The sequence below is a fragment of the Sander vitreus genome, chromosome 8 (genome assembly GCF_031162955.1).
Source record: "Sander vitreus isolate 19-12246 chromosome 8, sanVit1, whole genome shotgun sequence".
Classification (NCBI taxonomy): Eukaryota; Metazoa; Chordata; class Actinopteri; order Perciformes; family Percidae; genus Sander; species Sander vitreus.
Genome location: NC_135862.1, coordinates 33,752,805 through 33,773,490, shown reverse-complemented (window position 1 = coordinate 33,773,490; position 20,686 = coordinate 33,752,805). Strand labels below are relative to the sequence as shown.

At 40.9% G+C, this 20,686-nt stretch overlaps 1 protein-coding gene across 4 annotated transcripts in view; it reads left to right on the top strand.

Moving 5' to 3' along the window:
* The first annotated feature begins 533 nt into the window (after positions 1–533).
* Positions 534–20,686, top strand: part of fgd4a (FYVE, RhoGEF and PH domain containing 4a) — a 62,241-nt gene continuing 42,088 nt past the window's right edge. Inside the window, exon 1 of one of the 4 annotated variants that reach the window (XM_078257900.1) lies at positions 534–808. In XM_078257900.1, the coding sequence (XP_078114026.1) occupies positions 706–808 (103 nt within the window). In that variant the 5' untranslated portion in view covers positions 534–705. Of the gene's footprint in view, positions 809–9,499; positions 9,929–9,985; positions 10,132–20,686 lie in introns of those variants that run through there. The other 3 variants (XM_078257901.1, XM_078257904.1, XM_078257902.1) reach the window with 3 other exon arrangements.

Genomic DNA, 20,686 nt, shown 5'->3' with positions numbered 1-20,686 from the left:
GAACTGCCAAACCCCCTTCATGACTCCAGCATGTCTTATAAAACACCATTCCTGCCAAAGCAATTATGTAATTTTTAATGAGTTTCTCAATATGATGACTTAGAATGCTAAGAATATAAAAAAAATTACAATTAGCCTGTAACATTTCATAAACATGACTTAGTGTTCTAATGTTGACCAATCACAATGATTACATCATAATCGTGATAACTTTGTGACCTATATCTTGTAATGTATGCTCAATATATCTAATGAGCATGGCTTATTATCTCATGAATCTGAGTATCATAAAGAAGAATTGATGTTGACTTTAGTTACTCACACAATGTCATACTTCTAATCTCTTAAATGTGATGTATTATATATATGTGTGTGTGTGTGTGTGTGTGTGTGTGTGTGTGTGTGTGTGTGTGTGTGTGTGTGTGTGTGTGTGTGTGTGATAATAAGGAGGTACGCACTGAGGGGGAAGAAGGGCGGGGCTTGGGGAAACACCCCCGTCAAGGTGACATTGCTCATAGAAAAGTGAATGACGTCGATTCAACCAACACATACAGCTGTTTGTCTTATTGATCCGCGCAGGCGCACGCGGGCTTCCTCCGCGCAGCTGGACGCGCTGCTGAGGTTGCCTCAAGGAGCGGACCGCGTTTCTTCAACTTTGAATCGTTATTTCCGGTCAGATTAAATGCGTTACCCTTCGCTATCTAAATGCTGGAGCGGCCAACGCATCATAAAAGAATGGACGGCTTTAACAGAGTCGCTATTCGCAGGAAACCAGCTAGTCTGGACACCGCGGAGCCAGAAGAAGCAGGTGAGTTTTGAAAGAATGCTGGGATAATCCCTTTCATAACGAAAACACAACTACAATAATCCGTTTCATAACGAAAACACAACTACACTACCCCAAAACTATTGCAAGAGATTAAAATGGATCCATAGGCTACTTTTACATCTGTAAACCCCAGTGCTTATAATGTCATTTTTAACTTCTGATTTAGACTAGTTTTTATTTTTATTTATTTTTTATCATACTATCATACCAATGTCTTATTTGGACTGATTTTGCCTACTTATGGAAACTTCCTTGTGCACTCTCCTGTGCAGTTCTGTCTTAGAGCATAAGTAAAAATCTTACTATTACAGGCTGTAAAGTCTTTACCTGGCTTGCTGGTGACTCAGTGTTATGGCTGTAACAGGTCTTGTATTAAGCCATGGTGTTTTTGTCAGTCTGGTTGGGAAAGCATGGAATTGCCAGACTGTAACACACCTACATTACCCCCCCTGTTTACACTCTGACTTACTGGCTGCTCAGCAGGTATGAAGTTTTCAGAGGCAAGCCCCAGCCTGTTGTGTAACAATCAACATGCTTGAGGGCACATTTTTATTCCTTCTGGAAAACACCACTACGAAGAAAGTGCTAGGGACTTTGTCCACTCAGGATGGAACTCTCTGGAAAATGCAAAGATACGCTCTTTGACAGTTCCTGGTGCAGTTCTGTGTCTCAGTTTTAAAGTCTGATCAAAAACTTGGGATTGCATGCAGGCTTCAAGATGGATCCTTCCACAGCTGTAACCGAAAGTTTGCCCAGGCAGTCGTTTAACTAAGCAGTCTATTTTTCTCGGAAAACTGTAATCCAAATACATGTCAGCACTCCTGCAGTGTGTGTAGTCTGGGCATGACCTACTGGGACAGGAGGCGCTGGTTTCACCTTGCAGCTCTGCGGAGTGCGTGTGCTAACATGCAGCTGAGGACACTGTGCTGTACTTTATTTGCAGTTTGGTGTGTGAACTTTGCTCTTTGGGTGCCACTGTTAAGATAACGCAAGGTGCCTTTATAGCTCAAGGACACAAGTGTCTGTCAGCAGTCAGCCTTAGCCACACAACTCAAGTAATGAGCTGTATGCCAGGAAGTGAGGTGAACACTAGAACACCCAGAGATATGATCCGTGAATCACAGTGTGTAAATACTGGAGTCAAGTAGACTCATTCATCAGCATCTGCACCCAGTATTGCATAATATCTTATGCTTTATACACATTGGTCAATATATAATAAGAAAGTATGCAGCGCTAAATCCAAGAACGGAGGTTTGACCAAAGAGCTGGCCAATGTGCAATGTTGCCGTCTTTTCTATGTGTTTTTATATCCTAGCTATACAGATCTACCTTCCTCACAGCTCCACAAACCATTTCCTCTTGTCCTCCCATTATTTTTGCTCAACACTCTAAATGGTAGTGCTGCTGTTTCATTACTGAGCTATTGTCAACATATCTGTCGTGATGTTTTTGTGGAAGTCAAACGAACAACGACATGAACCATGGTTGATTTGCAAAAGTGAAAGCCCTGAGTAAAACTAATAAGTGTAACCTGATTTCCCCTGCCGCAGTTAGATAGTCATTTCTTCCATTTGACTTGGTTCAATACGACTCTTATTGTGGCTGGCTGATCCCTGAAGTCTTGGACCATGGATATGATCTCAGTAGAGAAGCAGTATTACACTTACAATGAGCTTTCATGCTCTGTTGTTTGGACTCTATACGCCTGGGTCTGTTTTCGAAGATTCTAGGCCGTCCTATTTATGCTGAAGAAGATGCTTTGTTATCATTTATGTCTGTTTTGATCCATTCTTCCTGGACAAATGAAAGCATCAAATCATTATAAAGTCTGTTGTCCTTTCAGCCCAATCATCTTTGAATGTGAACATACATTATCCGGTCAGCTCCTGTGTAACAGAGTTGGGTTGCGCAAATGTGCAATAAAAATCTCAGCACTATATTCTCTTTGCATACCATTATACAATTCAAAGAACTCTATTTGTTTCTGTCTCTCTAGTGTGTGAAGACCAATTTGCCCAATGTCTTATTATAAATTTAATTTGTGTTTACAGTAGGGCTGCACAATATGAGGAAAATATGCGATAATGTTGAATATCGCGGTAATGGAATTACTTGAAGTGCACTCCGTTCTGCATTTCTGCTACGTTCAGTATTCTGCTAAATACAACAAATTGCTTGTTGAATTTAAAAGAAATGATAGGAAAGCATATCCAGCATTATTTTATTGAACAAATTTAACATTGAATTGAATATAAAAGGCACCACTAAAAAAAGAATGGCAGTTACATTTTAAAGTGCAGTTTTTTAACTGATATTTTCTTTCAACTTAACAAAAAAAAAAGTGTATTTCATGATATGTTGCAGCCTTTCGCGATGTGTTTATTGCACCAGTAGATATTTCGATGACAGTTAAAAAAAGATATATTGCGCAGCCCTAGTTTACAGCCCAAATAGCTCGGGGGCATGTACCAGAGGTTTGAGCTGGTGTTACTGTGAGGACAGCTGTAGCAGTCAACAATGAAGCTGCTTGTTTTCTGTGTGCTAAGATAGAAGCAGTGGGACTATGAATCAGATGCTGTGTGGCCTGCTAGCTAACTGCTTCTGGTATTGTTTTGCTGCACTGGTGCCCATTCATCCTGAGCTGAACCCTCTCACTGTCTTCTACTGGCTGTAACTCACTTGAGGCAACAGTGGCTCCCCTGTGCAGCTCAGTTCATGAGGGCTTAAAGATGATTTGTTTTTCTATGCCGTGCATTGCTGTACCACATTAATTATAAACTACCCATCAATCAGCTCTGTGAATGGAGAGGCACTGCTTCATGTGTGTCATGTGTTCATGGTGTTTTAAAAGTAAATTTAAATTAGTGTGTGGAGACCCGAGTCTCGAGGGACTATTGGGACAAATATTTACAAATGATATTCTGGTTTGACTGGGGTCACCTGAAAAACTGGACTGGGGTCACTTGAATGGGTTTGGCCAACTTGACATGGTGTTTCAAGTTCTTTTTAATGCAAATATAGTGTAAAAAACCCTGAATGCCTGTCGGGTTTGTGTCAGGTTTGAATAATACTCACAGAAATATGTGGCCTGAGCGGCCCTCTATTTGGAATTACAGATAAAGCTTTAATTAGGGCCCGAGCACTAAAAGTGCAAGGACCTATTGTTTTTGTAAGGATTATTATTTTTCCGAGTCCTTCGTCGCATTTTTGAGGGGGTTAGAATGCACGAAAATTCACAAAAATGTGCACACATATCAGAACTGGTGAAAATTGCAAAGTGTAAACTGTAGTGATTGGACTCGGGCGTTGCCAGGGGGCTCCATAGCACCCCGTAATGTGCGTCTTAATTTAAAAAAAGTAATAAGTTAATATACCAAATTTTGAGGGAACATAGGTGTCATCTTCAAGTCCATGGAGCTATTTTTAGAAAAAATTACAAAATTCAAAAATTTCCGAAATCTTGGTCTTTGTGCAAATATCTTCATTTTACAAACACTTGTTTGAGGACTTTAGGATGCACAAAAACTCTCATGTGCAGAATAGTAAACTCTTTCATCTGAATTCACATTTAGGCTTTGGAGTGGTATGGTTGCTCTATAGCGCCCCCTAATTGGTTTTAGCCCTTGGGCACATCAATATATACGAATATTGGCGCCCACATAAACACCTGGGAGCTTTGCGAGACTGTACAGTGATTTGGCCCATACCTGTAAGCGGGCTCCATAGCGCCCCCTAATGCGTGGAAGGCCTTAACTTGGACATAGTTGCTCTGATATTCACCAGATTTACTACACATATTGCTCTAATCATTGCGGACATATTACCAATTAACTTTCATTAGCTCCGCCCAACCGGAAGGCTGCCATTTTTAATTTATGCATTTTTCATGTGTTTTACATTCTTTCGAACTTGTCCTAGGCCGTGATTTCAATCTTCTTGAATCTTTGCAGGTAACGGATTACGCACCTTCCTGTCTAAACAGGAAGTTGCATTATCTTGGCAACAATTATTCAGATTGTCCCGAAACTTGACAAAGTTGTTCCTCATGGCCGGTTTAGCATCTGTGCCAAACTTGGCGGCAATCGACCATTAGATGGCGCTGTTTTAATTTTGTTTAAATAATCAGCAAAAATCAATATATGGGAAACCTACTTTGTCTAACTGCTCCTGGGGCGTGAGTCCGATCGGCACGAAAATTTGCATATGGACTTGGAGGACCCTCATGACAAAAATTTATCAAAAGAATTTTGATAGCTAAAACAATGCGCACGTTATGGAGGACCAACTTCCTGTAGGTGGGTGTCGAAACAGGAACGGTTGTATCTTGGCAAAAGTTATTCCGATTTACATGAAACTTAGAATGTGTGGTCTACATGTGATATTGAGCCGCCCCCTATACTCTAGCCACACCCATGTACACAGACCACGCCCCCTTTCATAACTTGTGAACCATTTAAGGTAGACTCTTGTGAGAGGTATCATTGAACTCAGTTCCTTTTAATTGGTGACAGTTTGCCCTGCCCCAAATGCATAAGCCACACCCCCTTTAATAACTAATGACCCATTTCTTGTACACTATTGTGTGAAGTATCATTGAACTCAGCAGAGAGTTCCCTTTTTATTGGTAACGATTTGCAGTGTCTGAGGGCCGCGCAAATGCATGGCCGCAAGGAGCGGCATCCGCCAGTACCCCTGGGGCAAGGGGCGAGGGCCCGTTCATTGCTGCTTGCAGCTTTAATTCAATATTGTATTCAGGTTCATGTGATTTTATTCAGTCTTAATCTGTGCCTCAGGAATTGCATTTTGTACTAATATGTCTTTAATGAGTTTAGCCTTGTTTTCCTACAATATCCTGTTATCTCTTTGTTCTTTGCACATTGATCCAGACATTACTCTCACTTTGCCAGACCTTCCTCCAGTGCGATGCTGCAGAGGAGGGTCTGGCTAGTCCACACAGCATTCCGGGATGGGAGAATTTTAAAAGGTCAATTAGTGTTTCCCTTTGCCCCTGCTTTGTGGTCGGACCAGAGTTACAGTCTTGTAAATAACCGATGAACAGAAGGTTCAACTTCTCAGTAGAGATCATGCTGACAGAATAAATAATGTATGTATGTACTGTACTGTATGTCCAGAAGCACAGAAAATTAAAACAACAGCATATGCTTTTGTAAATTAATTTCTACTATATTATAAACATTTTGCTCTATATCATTGACATAGAGAGGAAGATGTGGGGCAATTGTGTAACCCGACTATTTTTTTATCTCCTTTGCGAAATGATGTACACCCCATCTGCAAAAGGACAAAAAGATGTGAGGGTGTTGGTGACTGGATGACTTGTCTTCCTCTACAGCGCTGTCTTTCTACTCTTGGAGATGATAGTAGGTCTCAGCAATCTACCTGTCTCCTCTGCCTCTTTGTTTAGAGGGAGAGGAAGGAAGAGGAGAAAGTACTAAACAGAGGTGAATTTTAAGCCACCGCTTCCATGTAGAAAGTGAAACTTTAGTTTCTGACCCTATTTTCCTATGTTTTTCTAAGTGACTGATGGGAACAACAATCTTTGACGTTGGTCCAGTATTAAGCGAGTGTCAAAACGAGCACTTTTGTGAAGCTAAATACAAGCTGGACAATTGCCCTATTAACTTACATTGTAGCCTTTTTCGCCGCTGTCGACTGGAGCGATCTCACTTAATACTGGACCAATGTCAAAGATTGTTGTTTCCATCAGAAACCTAGACACAAAAACATAGGAAAATAGGGTTGAAAAAAACAGTAGTTACCCTTCAATGCTTTTACTTGAACTCATCTGTTCATACACCTTACTTTCTCACTCTACTTACGTTCTGTCCACGGGCTCGGACACGGCATGGACTGGCTTGCCGCTGGTTACCGGAGGTCCCATCTCAGACTCGTTGCCTTGGGTAGGTGATCTTTATAGGCTGGACAACACAGTGAGGATGAACACTATGTTAGGAGGAGATCTTGGGTTGGTCTTTTCTTTTTTTTAAATAAACGACACCAGACTGACAATGAAACACATAAGTACTGGTTTTGGAGGCGGAAAGGTAAAAACACAAACATGTGTCTGCTCTGCTGTTATGGTAAGATTTGAGACTCCATATTTGGCTTTGCACTAACAAATCAAGTATGAGTTGATGTTAAATGATGAAAATTACTATTCTATAAACATGTGCTCTACATCATTGACTACAAAAAGTATAGATTGTTATGATTCTCATGCGTAAATGTCAGATAGTAACTCTAAATAGACTGTTTATATAATTATATAAACAGATTATGTTATTAAAGCAGCACTAATCAATAGTTTTATATTAACAATTTTAAAAAATGCCTATGGAATGTGAAAGGTGTTACTTGTAATGATGAATTATTTAAGAATGTTGTCTTTGGAATTAGTGTGTGGAGACCCGAGTCTCGAGGGACTATTGGGACAAATATTTACAAATGATATTCTGGTTTGACTGGGGTCACCTGAAAAACTGGACTAGGGTCACTTGAATGGGTTTGGCCAACTTGACATGGTGCTTCAAGTTCTTTTTAATGCAAATATAGTGTAAAAAACCCTGAATGCCTGTCGGGTTTGTGTCAGGTTTGAATAATACTCACAGAAATATGTGGCCTGAGCGGCCCTCTATTTGGAATTACAGATAAAGCTTTAATTCAATATTGTATTCAGGTTCATGTGATTTTATTCAGTCTTAATCTGTGCCTCAGGAATTACATTTTTGTACTAATTTGTTTTTGGCTTTAATGAGTTTAGCCTTGTTTTCCTACAATATCCTGTTATCTCTTTGTTCTTTGCACATTGATCCAGACATACTCTCACTTTGCCAGACCTTCCTCCACGGCGCTGCGGAGGAGGGTCTGACTAGTCCACACAGCATTCGATGGGAGAAAAACATGCTCTGGTTTATTGGCATGTCTTTAAACCAATCACAATCGTTTTGGGCGGTGCTAGGCACCGGGAAAAGTCACTGCAAAATAGTCTCAGGAAGGAACTTGTTTTGGTGGAACATGTGTACATTCAAAGGTTGTTTTAGTCGTTCAACAGAAAACTCAGATTGGACAGATAGTCTAGCTAGCTGTCTGGATTTACCCTGCAGAGATCTGAGGAGCAGTTAACCATAGTCCTCAGAAATCCACCAGAGTTTAGAATGCCAACACAATCAACGCAATCCCGGAAGTGGAACGTCAAGGATATAGACTAATCCAGACATGATACTTTGAGGAGGAAGTCTTGTCCTGACAGAGAATATCAATAGGCTTGGAGTGAAGCTGTCAATGTATCGATCTTCATCACTTCAACTTTATGACTTTATGAAATAAGTGAGCATGGTGTATATTGTTGTCTTACAGTATGTGCCAACTGTGATTATTGCAAATGAACTAGTGTTTTCTTAAGATGTACACAGCAAATGACCAACAAAAACAAATTCAACACGCTTTGTTTATACATAACTTTGTTATTATATTGAGGAACGCAGAATTACTTCAGTTCGTTATGTAAATGTATGTTCCCAGTGTTTACTCTGTGTCTGGTAGAGATGTCTCCGACGTGTTTGTTTGGGGAGGTGGTTATTGGTTCGCTCAGTTCATAATCACCGTGGGCGTGGGCTGCACGCTTACACTGTTTGTGTAATATCCCTCAGTGGTTGCACACACACAGGCTCTTACAAACACCAGTATTTAGGATCACGTTTGAAGCACTCCAGTTTGCAAATGTTCCACTAGGTGGAGGTAAATGCTCAGAAATGTTTCACCCATCGACCAGCAGGTGGACCTACAGGCTCAGCGTGTGATGTGGACACATGCAGAGTCATGTACTGCTTTGCAACACAGCAACCATCCACATGCACTTTATTCTAGTATGATACTGTGCTGTTGCTCCCAAATCAATAAGAAAGCAATCAGCAGTTATCAGTTGTGTTAGATTGTCAACATAAAACCGAGAGGTCCTTCTATTTGAAAGCACATTATCATGAGCTTGCTCTTTTAATTGTTTCATTTTGACTCAATAATATATGATATTAAAAAATATATATATATATATATATAGTCTACTGTAACACACAGACAGACCATTCCTGTGATTCAATGAAGACGGAGGGATATTTCTTACATGCGCCTGCTGGAAAAACAATGAGGTCAAGAGAGGAAACCAACAATAGGCTACTTTCCAGAGAAAAACGGTTGAGTAAAAAACAAAGTCTGTTGACACATCCTTAATGTGTTTGTGTACGTGCACCTTTATGTGTCACACCCACCCAGGGCCAGATTGTTCTCTCTTGGAATCTGTAATTTACTGTAAATCTTTTTTTTTTTATTTTACCTTCAAACCTTATCAGCTGTGTTTGATACACTGAGTCAGGGCTAACGTGAAACACTGTCAGTGTTTTTACTACACTGAACCCAATATGATAAATCAATAGAAGCCTAAATATCTGCAGGGTTTCAGCCAGGACGCACTGCCAGCCAGGGTTTCCTGCCTGCAGTGTGTCATTTCCTCCTCCTGACTGGCCTTGTTTAGCCTGTGAGGCTCTTCCCAGGAAGCTACTGTACCTTACAAGCTCAGTCTGAGCTTGGAAAAGGAGAATTCAGACCTGCTGGACACCGATGGGCCAAGAAAGACTTTGAGGAAGGAACTTTACAGAGAGGAACATGTGGGGCAATTGTGTAACCTGGATGTTTTTTTGAAATGACGTACACCCCTTCTGCAAAAGGACAAGAAGATGTGAGGGTGTTGGTGACTGGATGACTTGTCTTCCTCTACAGCGCTGTCTTTCTACTCTTGGAGAGGATAGTAGGTCTCAGCAATCTACCTGTCTCCTCTGCCTCTTTGTTTGGAGGTAGAGGAAAGAAGAGGAGAAAGTACTAAACAGAGGTGTATTAGGTTTTAGGCCACCACTTCCATAGGAAGTGAAACTTTAGTGCTTGTTGTTGATATTTTTACTTGAACTCATCTGTTCATACACCTTACTTTCTCACTCTACTTACGTTCTGTCCACGGGCTCGGACACGGCATGGACTGGCTTGCCGCTGGTCACCGGAGGTCCCATCTCAGACTCGTTGCCTTGGGTAGGTGATCCTTATAGGCTGGACAACACAGTGAGGATGAACACTGCCATTGGTTGAGTATATATATGTTAGGAGGAGATCTTGGGTTGGTATTTTCTTTTTCAAAATAAAAGACACCGGACTGACAATGAAACGACGGCGCAAGTACTGGTTTTGGAGGCGGAAAGGTAAAAATGCAAAGATGTGTCTGCTCTGCTGTTATGGTAAGATTTGGAGACTCTATATGTGGCTTTACACTGAAATTGTTAAATGATGAATATTATTCTTCATAAGTGAAGAAAAGTGTTTTTTTTCTGACCAGCCTTTCACAAACATCATCTGTGACGTATGTCTCATTACCATTAACCATTCCCTAAACTTGTTTAATCCCTGCTGCTCTGTTATCCTTGTTTGACTGGCATTTAGCTAATCTCTATGTTCTACCAGCGAGCAGGGTGCATTTTCTAATGTTATCATCTGGCTGCTCTCCCACATAGACCATTTATTTTCCACTCTGATGATGCGTTGCTGTTCCCTCTGACCGCAAGTGCTAGGGCTGCACAAAACAGGAGCAAATTATCTGAAAAGGTTCCCTCCCCTCTGCAGTACACTGTTCGTCTGTAATTGTTTTTTTGATTAGGTTTTGTTAGCAGTCAGTGGTTTACCAATGTGAATGTAAGGCTGGGCAATATATGGATATTATATCGATATCTATATATGAGGCTAGATATCGTCTTAAATTTTGGATATCGTTATATGATAGTGTTGTCTTTTCCTGGTTTTAAAGGCTACATTACAGTAAAGTGATGTTATACCTTACCAGACTGTTTTAGCTTAGTCATTATATCCACATTACTGATGACAAAATGTCACTGTGTGAATATTTTGTGAAGGGCCAATAGTCAGATCTACAATATCGATGCAATATCGATATCGATGTATTTGGTCAAAGATATTTCATTTTTATTTTCTCCATATGGCCCAGATCTATGTGAATGTTATGTAGCACCAATGTGTTTATGTAGCACCAGTGTTTGGTAAATGCATTTGTTTCAGTATTACTGGTCAGATACAGTGTACATCCTTGGAGTGAGCGTGTTGATTCAGTGAGTCGCAGCATTGGTCTCCATGTGGACCGGCCTGCTGCTGTGTGAGGGAGCATTTAAATCCACCAGGCTGGGAAAAAAAGACAGTTTTGTTCTCAGAGGCCTGGGAACCATTTCCCCCTTTTAGGACCCTCTTCTAACCACTCTGGCCTTTTGGCAACGTCCCTGATGCCCCATGACTTAACTGCGTTTGTGTTGTTTGTGTTTAAAGGCAATATAGTAGGGCGATGAAAATGTGAGTATGTGTTTGTTGTAACATTGCAAGACCCTCAGCTGTGCACCTTTTTTTACGGTGGTGTGTATTGTTGGTGAGTCACATTTATTAGCACAAGAGAGGAAACGCTGTGAGGCATTCGGCTTTCATTCTCATTGGCAGGAAGGAAAAGGCTGGGAACACCAGTAGGCCGGGTCCTTTCACCACGCTCATTGTTTCAACGTGGGAGAGGGTGTCACAAGGTTTAGTAACACCGCCTCTGAATATCAGCGCATATACACTCATATGTTTGGATTAGCTTTTTGTCTATTTTTGTATAAGCCTTCAAAAGGTATTTCTAACAGTTCTGGGAAAAGGATGAGAGTATGTGGTGGTCTTGCACATAATGACTGAATTTTCATTTTGTAGTGAACTTTTCTTTAAAGATGGCTTATGGTGAGTGTTGGGGGGGGGGTCAAAGATTCCTTTAGCAGTAATAAGCAGTAATAAGGTAGTACATTGCTGGGATAAAGCCTGACATCACATGCTGGATGTCCCATCCCTCTCGCTATCTCCGCTATCGAGGCTCTGCGTTGCCCAGGACGACTGTGATTAGTTTAAAGAAATACTAACAAGTCAGAGCGTTTTTTCCCCTCTCCCAGAGTACAGTAGATACGTGGTGTCGCTAGACTATACTCCAGCGCTGACACAGGACTGTGAAGATAGTAATAGGGTGATATTGAAAAAATGGAGTATCACGAAATTAGGAGCTATACAAACAAGTCAATACAAGCTTAGCGTAGATATATTGGTATGTCAAAACGTATACTATATGACGGCCAATAAATAACAAAAGCTCCCAGTGTAGAAATACCAGAAATATGACTAAGGTAGTGTCTCCATAACATAGTTTGCCTTATCAAAAAGAGATGTTCCAATACTGCCTAAAACGCTGGTATCGGTATTGGGAAGTAATGGAGTTTATGCACCGATCCGATACCACGTAATAAAGCCCTAAAGAAAATCTACGTTGAAGTAGTTTATTTATGTTCTTTTTCGTTATAACTGACCGTCAAACTGCAGAATAAAAGAAAGTTCTGGGGCGTTCATTGTTTGCGTTTGTTCATGTTTCACAAAGAGTTTAACTTGAGCCAGACAAAGATAGAAATCATATCACATCCATACAGGGATAGTAGTATACAGTTGTTAAAACATAATAAAATATATGACACACTGGTATCGGATCGGTACTCGGTATCGACCGATACGCAAGTTCTGGGTATCAGAATCGGTATCGGGAAGCAAAAAATGGTATCGGGCTATCTCTATTATCAAATTCATACTGTATATAAAACAACATATTTAGAATATTCTATATTTGTTGCCCCACTAGCTGCAGAGCCTTAAGATGGCCGTGTCCTTCAGTCCCTCTGCCTGTCGATCAATATAGCCAAGAAAAGTATCTCACTACTGTTGTACTAACCTTCATAGTCTCCAGAAGATGATACCTAATGCTTTTGTTGTCACTGCTATCATGTAAAAACTTCTCTTTGACCTCCATGACGAGGTATTTTGAAACAAAAATGGCCAGATTTGTTTCGGATATTCATACTCTCCACAGAATACATTTTTTTGATTTTTAAAAGGCGTAAAAGACATGCACGCTTCCCAGGGCATAAACCTTTTCCATTATGGACAATTCATGAGCATTCCTCTTGCAACTTATTCATGCCAAAATGAACACAAACTTTGAACATAAAATGTTTCATAATATGCAGAAAGTTGTCGGAGTCACTCTTGCACCAAACCATTTTAAAATCTGCTCTAGCACCACTCTTAGGACATGGTTTTTATTTTTAGCCACATCTCCAGTAAGACTGTACAGGTTTGTTCCATCCACAATTTTTGTGTTGTATTGTGAACACTATAGCCTTTAGAGGCTTGGTTGTTCTTAGCGTGGTTACTTATTCATTTCACCTGTAACTTCCTTGTGTGTGTGCTTCAAGCGCTAAAGGAGCTCAAGTTTCATATTTACAGAGCTTCAACAACACAGTATGTTCTACCAGATCTGACTGGTGTGTGGATACCTGAGTCTGGAGGCAAAACTAGAAAGTCAGGCAGTCAGGTGAAGTTGATGATGATGAGCTAAATTTAGTATCCTTGTTCGTTTCCACTTGATGAGTCTCGCTGTGTCGTTGTCAGCCTCTTCTACAGTACAGTAGGTGCTTCCAGAAAAAGGCTTTTTTTTCCATCACCTATTCCCCTGTTGCTATTTCTCTTTTTTTCCTTCAAGCTTCTCTCTCTCTCTCTCTCTCTCTCTCTCTCTCTCTCTCTCTCTCTCTCTCTCTCTCTCTCTCTCTCTCTCTCTCTCTCCTTGCTGAAATGAAATCTAAGCCTCCCACGTTGCCTGTTATCAACAGAGCAGAACACCCGATCAGCCCGGTCTGATGACATGTGATTGCCCTGTTAGAGGGTGTAATGATGTAAAGGGAAACATAGTCAATTCTGTTAGCCTGGACTTAATTCGTAACACTTGCACAGAATATTCATTTAAGTAGGCTGAGTAGAAAGGTGCGTACATGCAGGAGGTAGTGATCTAAGATCATACAGTGAATTCACACAGCGCTATTGTAGCACTGCACTTTGACCAAGAAAGGTGGATTATTACTGTAATAGATGATAATTGTCATAGTCTATATGATTGCATTGGCACTTGACTTGATAAACTGGCCTCTTATAAGGTCAGCAAAACAGTATTGTAAACCAACGTACATTTCATCTTGCTACAATCCTTTGTGTGTGTGTGTGTATAATGGTGCACTCATGTTCACTGGTGCTCACACACACATACTGTCACTGATGCACACCCATACACGGAAATAATGAAGTACTTATCGCTCTCAGTGATCGCTCTCAACTCTAATTGTTAATTCGGGGTGTATTATAGTGGGATTTATTCTGTGTGTTTACTGCGAGGAAAGATGAGAAAGATAAGGCTGATAATGAAAGCAACCAAGCGTCTTCTGTGCTGAGATGGTAAACCATTGTTTAATCAATTTGGTGTCTTGATATTTGGTGTCTAGCGTTAATATTATTCTCGCAACGCAGCTCAGGACCGACTCTGCACAGTCAGCATTGATTTTGGCAGACTGACAGCAGGTATGTTTTGTGAGTGTGTGTGTGTGTGTGTGTGTGTGTGTGTGTGTGTGTGTGTGTGTGTGTGTGTGTGTGTGTGTGTGTGTGTGTATGGGACCCAATCCAAGGTTGGTTGTTCCAGTGATGCGGGGGCAGATGCAGAGACCCGTTGCCTGCTCTGCCCTTCATGACAGATGTGCCCTGCTGCTGTAGAGATGGAGATTTAGCCTCTGTACCTTCTTTGCTGTCTCTTTGTAGCTTTTGTTCTTGTGTGTGTGTGTGTGTGTGTGTGTGTGTATATCTATGAACACGTGTGTGTCGGCAGACAATACCCATCATTCATCATTGACCTTCATAATGTGTGTGGTTCACCGGGAGGAGGGGAGGCAATGAAAACAGCAAGGGCTGAAATGCAGTGCATACTAAGTGTGTGTGTGTGTGTGTGTGTGTGTGTGTGTGTGTGTGTGTGTGTGTGTGTGTGTGTGTGTGTGTGTGTGTGTGTGTGTGTGTGTGTCTCTGCTGTTGAGCATGCATGCATTTTAAGTGACATGGGTTTAATTAATGATGTGTGTGTGTGGGAGACCCGTGGTTCTTTGCTTATAGATATGTGGTGGGTAATGGCCTGGAGCCATGCTGCTCTCCTCCCCTCTCCTCTCTTCTCAGGCCAAAGAGAGAAGACAGAGATGGATGGTGGAGAGAGAGAGATGGACTAAAGTGACAGAGTGGTAGGTGGATGTGGTAGTAGAGAGGTGGGAGAGTTAGTGAGGGAAGAGGGAAGTGCCAGCTACAGTGGTAAGAAGGTAGAGAAATGTGTGAGGTGGGCAGTGTGTGTGTGTGTGTGTGTGTGTGTGTGTGTGTGTGTGTGTGTGTGTGTGTGTCTGTGATGAGTGGGAGAATGTTGTGAGGCATAAGGAAGGACAGAAGAAAATATATGCACATATATTATGTTGTTCACGCTTGAAAGTGTCACAAAAAATGAAAAGGACCATTTGCAATGCACCGACATGACATTACAAAGCTGACTGAGTCAATCAAATTGGAATCCTTTAAACTCAAAATGAACTGAATGTGTTTCTCTTCATTCAACCACCGCTGACACTGCTCAGGAATATTGGACAGGTTGAATATTGAAAAAAGTTGATGCGCGCTCCATTCTGCAGATCCGTACAGACACACTGAGCTGCTCTTGACCTGGAAAAGTAATTATTTGGATTTAAAGCTGTGCTAGTCAATGTTTGTATACTAGCAATGCATCAAATTATTTTGTGTAATGTCAAAATGGTTGCTCATAATTCATTTTTTCATTTGTCTTTATAGTCCCATAGATTATATTTACATTTTTTTTTGTAGGTTGACTGTGCACAACAGGGTTGATGTTTTACAAGCTTTTTTAGAAAATAAAACCAGACGGACAATGAATTGTAAAAATGACCATAGGACTCAGAGGGTTAAGTGTTTGATTGCATTTCTCATACCAAGCGGTGTGGATTTGTGAGTTAGTGTCTGCATTCAGTTGTCTGCCTCCTCGTGTGTTTGCTGTGTGCACGTACGCTCTGTGCATGAACCTAGTGTAAATTAAATCCAAAGGATTTGTTGGCTGCCTTCATGCAAGTGTACCTGCGTGCCGGTAATGCCTGTATATATATGCCTGTGCGCTCACGTCAAATTGCATACTGTATAGAGAAAACTTGAGCAGGTCCATTACTCACTGTCTGAAAAACCAATACTTCAATTGTCACCATGGAAACAATACAATAGGTCTTCCTGCAGATAATAATCAATGAATGGGTTGGCTCATAAGAGGTGTAATTTCCTAACATAATATTCAATGTGTTATTCAATGTTCACCACGCCTCAGATGCCGGACATTCTTCTGAAAGTCATTTCCTGGTTAAATAGTGCTCAGCTCTTTACACTGGCAAGAAAGCAAGAAGATATTCTGTCATTTAATAATACAGTCAGGTCCATAAATATTGGGACATCGACACAATTCTAATCTTTTGGCTCTATACACCACCACAATGGAGTTGAAATGAAACGAACAAGATGTGCTTTAACTGCAGACTTTCAGCTTTAATTTGAGGGTATTTACATCCAAATCAGGTGAACGGTGTAGGAATTACAACAGTTTGTATATGTGCCTCCCACTTTCTAAGGGACCAAAAGTAATGGGACAATTGGCTGCTCAGCTGTTCCATGGCCAGGTGTGTGTTATTCCGTCATTATCCCATTTACAAGGAGCAGATAAAAGGTCCAGAGTTCATTTCAAGTGTGCTATTTACATTTGGAATCTGTTGCTGTCAACTCTCAATATGAGATCCAAAGAGCTGTCACTATCAGTGAAGCAAGCCATCATTAGGCTGAAAAATCTAAACAAACCCATCAGAGAGATAGCAAAAACATTAGGTGTGGCCAAATCAACTGTTTGGAACATTCTTAAAAAGAAAGAACGCACCGGTGAGCTCAGCAACACCAAAAGACCCGGAAGACCACGGAAAACAACTGTGGTGGATGACCGAAGAATACTTTCCTGGTGAAGAAAACACCCTTCACAACAGTTGGCCAGATCAAGAACACTCTCCAGGAGGTAGGTGTATGTGTGTCAAAGTCAACAATCAAGAGAAGACTTCACCAGAGTGAATACAGAGGGTTCACTACAAGATGTAAACCATTGGTGAGCCTCAAAAACAGGAAGGCCAGATTAGAGTTTGCCAAACAACATCTAAAAAAAGCCTTCACATTTCTGGAACAACATCCTATGGACAGATGAGACAAAGATCAACTTGTACCAGAGTGATGGGAAGAGAAGAGTATGGAGAAGGAAAGGAACTGCTCATGATCCAAAGCATACCATCTCATCAGTGAAGTATGGTGGTGGTAGTGTCATGGCGTGGGCATGTATGGCTGCCAATGGAACTGGTTCTCTTGTATTTATTGATGATGTGACTGCTGACAAAAGCAGCAGGATGAATTCTGAAGTGTTTCGGGCAATATTATCTGCTCATATTCAGCCAAATGCTTCAGAACTCATTGGACGGCGCTTCACAGTGCAGATGGACAATGACCCGAAGCATACTGCGAAAGCAACCAAAGAGTTTTTTAAGGGAAAGAAGTGGAATGTTATGCAATGGCCAAGTCAATCACCTGACCTGAATCCGATTGAGCATGCATTTCACTTGCTGAAGACAAAACTGAAGGGAAAATGCCCCAAGAACAAGCAGGAACTGAAGACCGTTGCAGTAGAGGCCTGGCAGAGCATCACCAGGGATGAAACCCAGCGTCTGGTGATGTCTATGCCTTCCAGACTTCAGGCTGGAATTGATTGCAAAGGATTTGCAACCAAGTATTAAAAAGTGAAAGTTTGATTTATGATTGTTAATCTGTCCCATTACTTTTGGTCCCTTAAAAAGTGGGAGGCACATATACAAACTGTTGTAATTCCTACACCGTTCACCTGATTTGGATGTAAATACCCTCAAATTAAAGCTGAAAGTCTGCAGTTAAAGCACATCTTGTTCGTTTAATTTCAACTCCATTGTGGTGGTGTATAGAGCCAAAAAGATTAGAATTGTGTCGATGTCCCAATATTTATGGACCTGACTGTAGTTCTGTGCATATCATCACATTATTTTTCAGATAAAGGAAACATATTTTCTTCCTCAATATAATGCCATAATGCCATTGCTGAGCTATGTGCCGTCACATTTACTCTCAGCTACCACTGTGCAACAGTCTCACATATGTACAGATCCTGCAACTTTTTAACAGAATTAGCAGCACTTAGGATGAAAGCTGTCAGGGACAGTGCATTAGGATAAATGTGCACGCTGAGTTCGTTAGATGGTTTCTTTTAATATCCTCATTTGTCACTTTCGGTTAGGACAATAACTGAAGTGCTTAATTAGGCCCAGAATCACTGTGTCTGACCTTATGCAAACAACATCACAGTATTAGATTCATGGACTTACTCCAGTTTTTAAATGTGTGTTTGTCTAACTTCTTTAACCCCCATATATCCTCTCAAACTTTCCTTTATGGAGCTGTGTACCACATATACAGTTCGGTTTGGTCTGTTTTGCATATTGCGGAGAAAAATATTATTTTGAAAAGCATAAACAATGGATCTACAAAATTGCAAAAATCCCTGCTTGCAAAATCAAGGGAATCAAACATGCGCATAGAGTCACTCGGTAAGTAAGTAGGTTGCTCAAACTTTATTACAAAACAATGTGCACTCAAAGGAACATTATAGCGGAGCTCAAGCTTTTTGTTCTCTATGACTGAGTATCATTACATACTCACAGTTGGTTGTTGTCTTGGTCCAGTCTGAGGCCACATGAAGGCCCAGTGTGTACTGGCCTACCTCTACTAATAGAGACCCTTGGGTGATGCTGTTGAAAATGACATAGTGTGTGTGATGTAGATATTTCCAGAGACATTGCATTACCTGACTTGTTGATACTGAAAGTGTTGATACACAGTTTTAATCTGATCCAGTACTCTTTATCCAATTTTGCAACCTACTGGCAAACCATATAATCTCATATGACATCATATGTTCCCAAACATGGCATTGGAGACTTTTTAATTTTTGTCCTTTGTTCTTTGATAAATCTGTGTACCATTAACAGTGTTGGATGGCAACGCATTGCAGTTATGTGATAACTGTTGTCAGTAAAGAGTAGTGTAAGGGAGTACAATTTGAATTCATTAAATACATTACATATATTAACTCCGGGAAACTCACAGTTATTGGGAGTTCCAGGACAGATTACTGCTAGACATGTTAGCTTGGTGTTGGGGCTGGCAGTGAGGAAAATGAAAAATGTGCCTCTCGGTTATGGCAATTCAATCTGTCAGACTCACCAAGGCGGGTCTTTAGTTCTGACATCCTTGTTCAGTGACTAACACAGCCCCGGACCACTTCGTCAACACCGACACTGTGCGACACTGTTCTACTTGATCTGTAAGTTTATACCTCAGATAACGACCATACTGTTAAGCCTTCAGACATATATATCTATTGTTAGCTTAGGTTGTTAGCAAGCTACTAACTTTACCCAGGGTAATTGTAATGGCTCAGCAGTAGGATGTAGATAAACACAAAATGCCAACAAAGGTCCTACTGTAATAAACTAATTTAATTGATGATTGCATTGCCAATGTGCATATCTAATTGTCAATTGCAAAATGAATTGCCATTTGAATAAAGAGGACAAAATATTTTTTCTCCACACAGAAAATTGATCAGGAATCAATAAGAGAAGAATCAGACCAATAAGCAAAATTTCCTAAGAAAAAAAATCCCTAGTGTGTGTGCATGGCTGCAGGCTGTCTGACCTTGTCTGAGAGCACAGTACTGACCTGTCTGTGGTAATGGCTCTGCAGTAAATGGCGAAACGGAAACTGAGCATACAGTTATTTCTGTAGCCCGCTGATTTCCTGCATGTGGTTTACACACACACTCACACACATTCATAGTCCGCAGATACATGCACCACACACACAGACCACTGCTGATGGTGACGTCTGGACATAGTTATTGACTCTCTCAGCCTTCCGGTCACTAATTACTGTGTTGTGTAATGAGGCGCACAGACTCACAGTGTGTATCAAGGTGCAAGTGAGACTACGAGTGTGTACACTCATAGTTTCACGCGCATGTATGTTGGCTGTGAGCAGGTCGTTTCATGTAACTGCTGAAAGGATTTTATTTTAATGGGCATCCATGTCCGGTTATAGGGTTAAGGGTTAACAATAGGGTTAACAATAAAGGGTATGTTACATCATTATACAGAGAATCACCAGCCCCATGCTGAATTTCCAGCTGTGGTAAAACATTACTAAATAGGGAAGTGAGATGAAAAAGTAGAGAGAATGAGATCAGTAAGGAGGAGCTGGTTAAAAAAATGGAGGATTAAGGTTAAAAGGAGACAAAGAAATAGGTGAAAAATAGATGCAATGATAGAGAGGAGAGTAGAAAGGAGGTCAGGACTATGATGGCTGCCAGTCTGAATTAAAAAAGAGATGGACAGAGTGAAGCTCCTTGACATAAAGATCTTTTTAGGCGAGTGCCTTAGGTGTGACTGTGGACTGTGTGTGTATTTGTGTGTGCATCGTATTCAATCAAAAGCATGTTTCTTCACACAACTTGTGAAAGCAAGACTTCTCTCAACGTGCCACTGTAACACTTATCGGTGCCTGTAGGTTGTTTTCACAGACATGTTTAACAGTATCAGAACAACTGAGTGCTCTTTCTCACCATGTCAACACTTTAGCCACTCCAGCCTCTGTTGAGAAGCGCAGTTGTGAGTGACAATGGAGGAAGACGATGCAAATAGCAAT